Below are 11,324 nucleotides of genomic sequence, written 5' to 3'. Positions count from 1 at the left end.
GAAAATCATGAAACCACTAGCTGTGGAGACCGTGGAGTTGTTGGCAATTCATCGTGCAATTCTCTCTTGAAGTTGGGTTCCGAAACTCAATTTTTGAGGGTGACTCCGCCAGATGTTCTTTCTTTTGTTCTATCTGATTTTCCGAATTCAGTTTAATAAAATGGCTTAGTCTTTCTTCTCAAAAAAAAACAAAAAAAAAAAAAAAAGAAGAAAAAAGACTGTAAAGTAACATGTTTGTGTGCTGATGTGTGTGTGTGTGTGTTTTTTTTTTTGGGTCAAATCAGCCCTAAAACGACACTATTTCATTTAAAACAAAAAGAAGAGCGGGCATAGAGTTGTTCCGGCGAAAATTGGAAACTAATTTCGTTTTCCAAACAATATATTTAGTAGGCCATTTTTTCAAAGTATATTACTCACTAACATCTCGAGCCTAAGAGGCTCGATTTTGGGCTTATAAACCGAGCCACAGAGGCTCGATTTTTATGTTCTTAGGGAGTCTGACCTAGCGCTTTTTCCACGTGGAAATCGAGTTTCAGAGACTCGATTTCTATACCGACCTTTGGAAGCTCAACTTCTGTGGAATAGGATGCCATGTAGATGCCACATGGAAATCGAGCCTTAGAGGCTCGGTTTGCTAAAAGTGAAACTGAGTCTCAAAAACTCAAATTTTAAATTGTGGTGAAAAATAACTCCACGTGGCAATCATGTTTGGGTCCCTATATCAGATTTGGTTTTTTGTCTGGGTCTCTCGGGTCATACACACATTCAGCAGGTCTTCTTCCCCCTCTCTCACTCCCTCTCTCTCTCATACAATCCCAACACTCATTGTAGTCTTTCCCTCTCTCACTCCCCCTCTCACTCATACAATCTCTGCACATTTGCACATCCTCATGTCAGGTAAGGGTCTGTTGGTTGTTTAGTGTATATAGTGTTAGTGGATTTTGCTAGTGTTAGTGTATATAGTGTTAAGATATATTTGTATCATGGGTATGTATCATGACTTTTGTTGTTTGGTTTTGATATTTGTCTTTAGTTTTTTTTTTTGCTTGAGTATGGAAATTATAATCATTGATTATTTGTTAGGTTTTTATCATGGGTATGTATATAGCCCAAATGTGTTGCTAAGACATACATAGTTCTAAGATGTATATAGCATGAATAATAAATATCTTTAAGACATACATGGTTCAAAGACACATATAGCTATGAAATTATAATCATTGATTGTATTGTTAGGTTTTTATCATGGGTATGTATCATGAATTTCTTTTGTTGTTTGGTTTGATATTTGTTTTTTTGTTTTTTGTTTTTTGTTTTTTGTTTTTTTTTTTGTATATAGCCCAAATGTGTTGCTAAGACATACATAGTTCTAAGATGTATATAGCATGAATAATAAATATCTTTAAGACATACATGGTTCAAAGACACATATAGCTATGAAATTATAATCATTAATTGTATTGTTAGGTTTTTATTATGGGTATGTATCATGAATTTCTTTTGTTGTTTGGTTTGATATTTGTCTTTATTTTTTTATTATCTGTAGGTCGACCAAAACTAAATTGTGTGCCGCATGCATTGACACCAACTGCAAGTGGTACGTTGAGGCATTCATGAAGGCTAAACTTAATGGTTTGTGGATGGTCACGTTTTATGTGGGTTTACATAGTTGTATACCCTTTGGCTTGCGAATAGACGGTAAAATGATGAATTCTAGTTTTGTTGTATCAGAAATTGTGGAAAAATTGCGACAAAATCACACTGCTCGTATTGATGAGCTTTGGGAGATCATACATACTAAGTATAAACATGAGCTTTCTTACAATAAGGTATGAGACGCAAAACAAAAGACAATTACTAAGATATTTAGGGATTGGGAGGAGTCTTACCAAAGGTTGCGAAAGTTGTTGTTGTCATACTTGGATCAAGATTTGGGTACCTAGTACAGCTATTTCACCATACCTAGACCTATAGATGGCACTACGTTGTTGCGTTATGTATTTTGGGCATTCGCTCAATGCATTGCTGCATTCAGATATTGCAGGCCAGTGATCAATATTGATGTGACTCATTTGTATGGTTAATATCGAGGGGTGTTGATGATTGCAATAAAAAGTGATGCTAACCAAAAGGTTTTGCCTCTCGCCTTTGCTGTTGTGGACAAGGAGTCAAGGGCTAGTTAGGGGTGGTTTTTAGAGTGTCTCAGGACTTCAATAGAGAATGTGATACCTAACGAGGGCATTTGCATTATTTCTGACCAACATAAAGGTCTCAAATGCGCCATTGCAGAGTGGCCTAGAGGTGATGATGGAAGCTTACGGGCAACTTCAACACACACTTTGATGACCCGACTCTAAAGGCATTGGCCTTGAAATCTGGATATGCGACTTATGAAGCTAAATTTGAGTCCATAATGCAAACCATTAAGGATGTCGAGATTAATGCACTGAGGAGTGTAGACCCTAATGATCCCCATCTTGAATGCTATATGTCATACACATATTAATGAGTGAGGATGTGGACAAATGGACCCAGTCACATGATGGTGGAAGACGTTACGGGGCAATGACGACCAATATCTCTGAGTGCTTTAATGGGGTACTTAAAGGTGCTCGCAGTTTGCCCATCACTGCAATGGTTGAGTTCACTTAGTGCAAACTTGTTGCATATTTCCATGATCGACATAAAGAAATTACTTCTGATTGCTCTCGAGGTAAGGTGTGGAGTGATTATGCAATGGGGATCTATACCAAAAATGTCGATAAAACTTCAAGACACACTCTGAGGGAATTTAATTATGAAACTGGTGTATATCAAGTGGTTACCCCGTACAACGATCGTAGAGGTGGAGGGGGAAACCACAGTCAAGAAGTGCACATATTTGATAGAACATGTGGTTGTGGAAAGTGGCAAAACATTGAGATCCCTTGTTCACATGCAATTAAAGTTTTGCAGCAATTGCATCTCAATGTGACTAGCTATATTGACCCATGTTACAGTTTGGACAACGCCATTCACACATATTCACATCAATTTGTGGTGCCAAAGTCAGAGTTATTGTTGAGGGACATTTGCAGACCACAGTGGGTGCTTGACCCAAGTCTGTTATGGGTCGAAGGTTGTCCTATGAAGTCAAGAATAAGGAATGAAATGGATGGGGTACGGCGAAAACGGGGAAGTCGGAACCCAAATTTGGACTTGAGGGAGATTCAACCGAGGCAAAGATGCGGAGTGTGTCATGAAGAGAAGCATAACCACAGAAGATGTCCCAATTCCCGTGGGGCTTCGACAAGCGGTAGTGCTACAAACTAGGCAAGTACTGTCGCTGTTTTGATATAATATACTCAGAATTTCATTTGCTTTTTTTTTTTCGCATTTAGGAACTAACAACCGTATTTTAATGTTTTTCAGGCAAGCGGGGACTCGATTTTGGAATGGCATTGTTCGTGAGAGTTGTGGTTATATTCGGTATGGACAAATGCTAGGCGACTATGTTGACCATGTTGTATCTGTATGGACAAGTGTTAGGCGACTATGTAGATTATGTTGTATCGACTCAGTTGTTATTTTGTTTATTGCTGAATGTTGTTGTAATTGAACTAGTAGATATCCATTGTACTCATTACATTAGTTGCGTTGTGTAGCTTTTGCCTATAATGCCAGCAATGATAGTACTTTAGATGTGGTTAAATTTGATTGTGAGCCAAACGTACTGTGGTTAAATTTGTATGGTCTGTAGCTAAAAGGGCAACTATAGTGCCCATGAATTAATATATGCTTTAATCCAGTTTCTTGCATCTGATGTACTCTCTCTCCTAGGGCAACTATATATATTATGCTTGTATACAGTCATGTGATGTGTTCTAGATCTAGTTTACAGTTGCAGGGGAAGAAAAAAAAATTCTGGTTTACTGCTGTAGGGGAAAGGGGTAACAAAAAAAAAAAAAAAAAAAACCCAGTAAAAATCAAGTCACTAAAACTCGACTTCCATTTGGATGGAATAATCGTAAATACTGCTAGTACAAAAAGCCATTGAAATGGAAATCAAGTTTCAGAGAGTCGAAATCCACTGGGAATTTTTCTAGTGATAGTTGGCCGTAAATATTTTTGAACTCTCTGCCTAGCGTACTCGCTGCTAGTGAACTCGAGTACTAAATATAAATCGAGTGTCTAATACTCGAGTTCCACTGGATTTTTTTCATAATGGAAATCGAGTGTTTAATACTTGAGTTACACTGTTTTTTTTTTTTTTTAGAACTGTATTTGAAATTAACAAAACTATGAAATTTAACTTGTTGTACCTATCTATCTTAAACTTTCAATGTGTAATTTGAAACTTCTGGAATTAAATAGTTTAGTTTAAAAATTTTTAAATTGTAAGATTTATTTTGAAACCAAACCACCTTAAATCATAAGATTTAAATTAGAATTTATTAAAAATTATATTTCCATGAACCAAACTAGTCTATAACTTTTTTATTTTTGAGAAGAAGCCTAGAACCAATAATCTAAGTTTGGCGGCTAGGCTATGGAAATGCAAACAGATTAGGCACCCATTCTAGCCGGCCTAAATCAGTCTTCTAGAAATTAATGACCATGAATTCATATCATTCAATCATACAAGCACTGCAGAATAGGTTAATCACACAAATAAAATACAATCATGGGCACTCTGATTTCTGGTCAAAGTGCCAATTGGCATTGTAACCCAGGTGAGGTCAATTTCTACTATTTTTATTTTGCTCAAAATTCTAATAAGTTTTTCTAGATAAATATAAGTTTTGTCCAGCATTTGAAGAAAGAGAGAGAGAGAGTCAACGATATTGAATAATTGTTGCAAGTGTCTGATACAACATAATAGCCTATAGGGCACAAAATTGACCCCCTTCATATTTCAACCGTTTTGGTTTCTATAATCCAGTGGCAGAGATTCCCCATCCATAGCAACAGTTCTGGCAGCCAGCCATCCGAGGGTCATTCCTATTGAGGGAGGAGCAATGTAGTATAAGCCCAAAAAATCCAAGCAGCACAAAGAAGGCCAGTACCCCTGGAAGTATTCATTGAGTCAGAGCAAACATTGTAAGCCACTGACCAATCCAAGCATTCAAGAATTTCATTGAAGACATGTGTCACAGAAAGATAACAAGCAAACCTTTTCCTACTAATCCATTATCCTTCTTAACAAACATAAATAAAGAAGTCAATATATGTGTTTTTTGTGTGTTGTAGAGAGAAAAAAAGTGGGGGGGGGTATATAGAGAAAAAACTAGACCACAACAAGCAAGTCTATTCCATAATGACGACTTCAAGATATCAGTTGAAAGTGAGATGAAGAAATTCCAAATCCAGTTAATTATAGGCTACATCCTACAGCAAGACTGGCACAGAAGATACTGCCCATAGAATAGCTGACATAAATAGTTTTACAGGGGGGAATTTCATAACATAATATATGGAAGGGATACTTTTTTTTTGAGGATAAACGGCAGAATATGGAAGGGATACTTATTCACATGTAAAAGAGGGGGCAGCCATAAAAGAGGGGGCAGCCATACTTATTCCAAGTCCTTTAAGCTTCCTAGCAATTAGGGTGGTCATGTGACAACTTTTCTTTAACAGCCTACTAAAGCCAAGTGCTAAATTACAATCATGCCACTTCTTTTTCTTGATCCTAGTTTGTAATTTTAATTTAGATAAAGATTCCAATATCATGTCCATGAGCAAAATATGCCATTACATACATTTATCAGTTCCAGCATTCTGTCAAGAAGATCATGGTCTCTAGTCGAAGAGAGACTCCCAATCCAAGTGAAGATAAATGTTTCAGTTTGCAGAATGTAACAATAGGATGAGTTCAGAGAGCTTGAAACCTGCAAAAGTTTTATTCCGTAGTGAATAGATACTCAATTCAAAGGGGCATATGCAGTTCTGGCAATAAACTACCAATAACAAAAATACAAACTTACAATACATGCCCATGCCATCACAATTCCAGAAAATGAAGATGTGCAAACTGTATAATATATGATGTTTGTACCAAAGACATAAACATAATAATTTAGAGCTAGGACACTTTCAAGGGTTTTTGGTGTCAGAGGTAGATATGAGGCTTTCAAAAAAGTGACATCATGAAATAAATTGCAAAGGAGAGTATTACAAACCCATGAGTAGAACTCACCCTTGAAAACCGGCTTGCAAGGGGGGGGGAGGTGCCCAAGAGCTTATAAACACATAGTTAAGCTTACACTTAAACAATGTGGGACACTAGGATCTTAACAGAGAGATATTAGAATGCCATTATTAGATAGATTGCACAACTAAAACAAGAGAGATCAAAGGTGTCATTATTAGATAGATTAATTGATCAGTCATTTTTCTTTAATCAAACTTACTAGATCAACTTCAATAGCTTGCATGTTTTGTGGACTTGTTCCTTGAACTCGAAAAAGAGCTGTCTTGATTCCATCATAAGTTTCATCAGTGATACCTTTTTCTGCTATAAATTTCTTGTATCTTTTACTCATACCCCCTTTTAAGAAAAGAAACAATGGAATAATCAAACAATTATACTTAAACACTAGAGTATCTTTTTTTTTAAAAATGAAATATAATAAACTATCTTTGAATTCAAAAGTGAGGAATGAACCTTGAAAATAATCAATGTCTAGAAAATCAAGAAAAATTGTACTGGCTCCTTGTCCTCTACAGCTTGAGCCTGAACTCAAAACGTGTGAGCTAAATTAGAGTAATCTTTGTCGAAGTAATGCAGGAAAGTCCAGAAGTCAATAATTTTATGCAGGACAAGGAGATGGTGTTATAAACTTATAAACAAGGTAGCATCATCAAGGAGATATTAGTAATACTTGCAGATCTTTTATTTCAGGTGTAGCATCAGGTTATCCACTTAATAAGCTACTAGTATCATAGTTGTATAGGTGATTCAATAGATCATGCACATAAGGCTGCAAAATAGAACTAACCAAAACTGGATCCCCTTTAGTTGAATCAACAATTGCATTCATATGGGATATGGCATCCCTTCTATCTTCCTACAAGCATACAAAGAAAAAATATTATTTAAAAGTTAATATAGGAGTTATAAGAAGCTAAATAACTAGTATGTTATAGAGATTTACCAACAAAAATGACAGGAAATAAAGTGCTAAGTCTTTAAAGTCCGAGCAAGAAATATAGCTTGCAAATTAAATAGCAAATGTTTGCAAGAGAAACAGGAGCTCTTCTCATTATTTTCATTTCAGTTTAAATAAATGAATGTAGAGTTATATATGTTACACAAGCCAAAAACACCAATCATAACAGAAAAGCTTCAATTGAAGAAAAAACACCTATGCATAGATGATACACCATGCTTACCATTACACCACTGCCACCAATCCAGGCATAAAATAGATTCTCATCTCTTTCATTTCCAGGATATGTAAACTGCACTACATAGCAATCCCAACTGTAAAATTTTGTCTGTTCTGGAACTGGAAGAAAGGATAGCTCATCACCATTCACCTGCGAAACCTAAAACATTAAGATTGCATCAGCAAAAACCATAGGATCGCTTGTGTTGACATCCATAACTCAAAAGAGAGAACAATTTTTGGTGAGAATCTACTTTTAATGTGCCTCTGTAATTTATAAAAGGCTTGCAGTCCTCTTCAGGAAGCTCTTTCACTTCATAACCCTGTTGCTTGAATATTGCTGGAAAGAATAAATGAAGGCTATAAGTATTACTACTACAACAATGCTACTACTTGTACTACTTTTTTTGTTCAATAAAAATTTGTTGCAACTTGACAGAAGGTAACCTGTATCATTGGTCTTTGCAGGTTGGTCTCTACTTGACAGAATAAATTTGTACTACTACAAGAATAAATTTGTTGCTGCAGGTTGGTCTCTGCTTGTAACATTGGTTGATTTACTTTCAGCTGAACAGAGTTGCAGAACCAACATATAAGAATTTAAACTAACATAAATGAATAAGCCAGGCAGAAAAAGAGAATCTGACATGAGAGGAGTAGCTAGGGAGAAAAAGAGAGCACTGGATAATAAAAAGAATCTAAACATTTATTCGACTTGATTAGGAAATATTTGCTTGAAGTATGAGCCCTGCCTGTATATGCCGTATAGTGTAATCATAGAAATATGTGCCTATCTAACATAGAAATCTTTGTCTCTCTTCTATCTAATTACCTTTTTTGAACCTTACGCCATCTCGTATAATGAGGAGGAGGTCTTGCATGTCCTTCATCAGATGCCTCGGGTCTAGCTTTGTGTCCATGTTTGTGCCCCCCTGTCCCACGGAGGTGCCTTTGATATGCATTTCGGCCGATCTGCTGGCTCTGCAGGTAACCCAACAGCCTGCTCAACCTGAACATGGGATGGGTTGATGCCCGAAGAAGAGCCAGTGGATGTACTGTAGGAGGGTGGCTGCATGTGCATGTCAGGAGGGGTTGGATCAAGACCCAGGTTAAAGGATGGAATGGATGACAGCTCAGGAAATGACCGTGTCGTGGATGGACGGATGTCAGACCCAGGACATGGATGTGAGGTGGGTGAAGGGATTGTGGGGCTAGGGAATGGATGTGGGGTGGGTGAAGAAGGGCTAGTGGTCGTACTATGGGAGGGTGGCTACGTGTGCATGTCAGGAGGGATTGGATCAAGACCCAAGTCAAAGAATGGAATGGGTGACAACTCAGGAAATGACTGTGGGGTGGGTGGACAGATGTCAGACCTAGGACATGGATGTGGGGTGGGTGAAGGGATGGTGGTGTGGCTAGGGGATGATGTGGGGTGGATGGGTGGGGATCGGGGGTAGGGAAAACTCTCGAGGTAGCAACAGGCGGACAAGAGCCATGTCCGGCAGGAGCTCTGCTCGTGCTTGGGCTCTAAGTAGGCGCTGTCACAAGAGTAGCTGCCTCCTCATTCGGGGCCTCAGGGATAGGAGGTTGTACACGGCCAATCTCCTGCATTGCCTTCAGCACATCAGTAATGTCCTTGTGGTCCTCTGTGCCCACTGGGTGACGCCTCAACAAACGGATGTATCCTTTAATCTGCACATGAAAAAACCAGGTATATTAGTAATGCAATACCAAATCAAAAATGCCAATCGATAATAAAATAAACGTTGGTTCTGAATTGGTTCTGCTAGTAATAATTGCAAATTATAGGGAGACCAAGTGTTACCTTTGACTAAATTTAAATGATTTTTTCTATTATAGATGTAGCTAGGGCATAGAGTAGACAAAAATGCTAATTAAAAAATCAAATGAATAGAAATTTAAAAATAATAAAAATGGACATAAGAATGTATACCATAACTCTAATAGTGGTTAGGAAAGATGACCTTAGAGCATTTCAAATTAGTTTTTTAAATCAACAAAGTTCTCTATAAGGAATCTTAAGCAGACAACAACTTTAAAAGGGAGGTTTGATGTTGAGAAGACATTGGACCACATATATCATGTTCTCTAAACAGTGGTTTCATGCTAAGAAGTACGGTAAGATGTAGAACGCATGGAAAAGTTACCATTAGAATCAATCTAGCACCGAGGACATTGATGAACCTCCGAGTTACCCTTTTGTACCAATCGAAGTACTCATCTTGTGGAGGCATATCACCAAGCACTGCTTCACAACGCTGTTGAAGGCAATTACCCCACTCCGTAATATGCGTAGCATGTTTCCGCATCCAATCAACACCGACCTTCCCCTTCAAATCAATTCCGTGAAGCACTGTATCAGTGTTAACATTACGGGGAATTTCTTGGATCATCCCGAATTGACGAACGATACGATCTAGTGTATGTTTCTCTACTAGGTGGAAACATACAAGTGGCACTATTGCCATCCACACGGTCCTAGCTTCATATGGCTGCCACACTACCTACAACAGCCAAAAAATAAGTACGCAACACATTAGGCAACAATGTTTATATTTCAAAGTTCACCAAACCTATATCTTGCAAATAAACATGTTAAACAAGGCATTTTTATACCTGGCCTAGCAACATTGAAGCTATTTGCTCGCGATACCTGTCCAGGAAGATGTGGGCGGGCCTGTTTTTCTTGTTTGGGACCCACAACCACCTACAATCAAGAACAAGGGATCATTAACTTTGTACAACTTTCCCACTGAGAAAATCATATGATTAAAACTATAATGTAATCAATCTATGGATGGTCAAGTTAATGTAATGAAGTTGTATTCACAATTTGCATATAGATTCTCTATGGATGGTCAAGTATTTATAACCTTAGCCCACCCACTAGCTTTTCAACTAATCATTACAAACATACTTTGTTATGCTGCATTTAGAGTATGTTTTCTAATAAGATAGTTAATCTAGTAAACTGAAGCTTGGTTAACTAAGCAACTTTTATATACTTATAAAATAATAAAAAACTAAAAATTAAGAATAAGTAGCATATATATTAACCTAATCATATAATTTAGGAAATTTGACACAAAATTAGAGTATACTAACCTAATGGTATATATTGAACCTCTGTTTAAAATTGTTTAATATTGACTTAAATAATTCCTAGAAGCTTTTAAAATAAATAAATAAATTGAAGTTACATGACGTGTATGAGGTAGAGGCTTACTTCAGGGACAGTGGACCCCGCATTGGAGGACCATAAGCACCCACTGGCGGGCCATGTTCAACTGTCGGGTACAAATATGGGAACCTGGCTCATGCCCAATACTGGACCAATAACAAGCACCCACCAATCTGATTAGCTTTCTTATCGCTTGCCCTGCATAACTCTCGGTACAACCATGCAAGGCAAGCACTTCCCCAACTGTACCTGCGTGGGTTGCGAAGGTTTTCCAACTGCTGCACCCACATTAGATGCACCCTATCGCCGGATTTGTCCATGAAGATTGTGTGCCCTAGTAGGGCTAGGATGTAGCATCGTGCGTACTTATGCAGCTGATCCTTTGTGGCATTAGGTGGAAATGGATTGGCAACAGCTTCCAAAAGCCGTTGGATGAGAATCCTCTGGCCATGATGTTGCTTTCTCTGATTATTTACAGGTCGGAAGCCAAGGAATTCGTTGCACACATTATCCCATTCTTTCTGCGTGCTCCCTGTAATGGCCTCGCCGTCAACAAGAAGTCTGAGAAGAACCTCCACATCTTGCAATGTGATGGTGACCTCACCATGTGGCATGTGGAAGGTGTGAGTCTCCTGCCGCCATCGCTCCACTAAGGTCGTTATCAGGCCATGGTCAATCTTTCTACCTGGGGTCCTGAGGAGTCCCTCCAAACCAAGTGCCTTGATGATGTCAACGACTCGGTCGTCCACCAT

The 11,324-nt window shown here is 38.0% G+C and overlaps 1 protein-coding gene across 1 annotated transcript; it reads right to left on the bottom strand.

Moving 5' to 3' along the window:
• Positions 1–8,897: 8,897 nt before the first annotated feature.
• On the bottom strand, positions 8,898–11,324 carry LOC142616278 (serine/threonine-protein phosphatase 7 long form homolog). The gene is made up of 5 exons (XM_075789159.1): positions 10,822–11,324; positions 10,618–10,701; positions 10,008–10,098; positions 9,587–9,895; positions 8,898–9,062 (listed from the first exon to the last, which is right to left on the bottom strand). The coding sequence occupies exons 1-5, from the start codon at positions 11,322–11,324 to the stop codon at positions 8,898–8,900; spliced, it is 1,152 nt and encodes a 383-aa protein (XP_075645274.1).

Source organism: Castanea sativa, chromosome 11, assembly GCF_040712315.1.
Source record: "Castanea sativa cultivar Marrone di Chiusa Pesio chromosome 11, ASM4071231v1".
NCBI lineage: Eukaryota > Viridiplantae > Streptophyta > Magnoliopsida > Fagales > Fagaceae > Castanea > Castanea sativa.
The sequence above is the reverse complement of the archived record's forward strand: the minus strand, read 5'-3'. Positions and strand labels throughout refer to the sequence as shown.

What these genes read in the sequence shown, in the direction of transcription:
- LOC142616278 (XM_075789159.1), bottom strand. Translation starts at nt 11,324, where the DNA reads ATGGTGGACGACCGAGTCGTTGACATCATCAAGGCACTTGGTTTGGAG. An exon ending in CTTCAATGTTGCTAGGCCAG is followed by an intron (nt 9,896 to 10,007) that starts GTATAAAAATGC and finishes TGGCTGTTGTAG; the next exon opens with GTAGTGTGGCAGCCATATGA. An exon ending in ACTTCGATTGGTACAAAAGG is followed by an intron (nt 9,063 to 9,586) that starts GTAACTCGGAGG and finishes TTTCATGTGCAG; the next exon opens with ATTAAAGGATACATCCGTTT.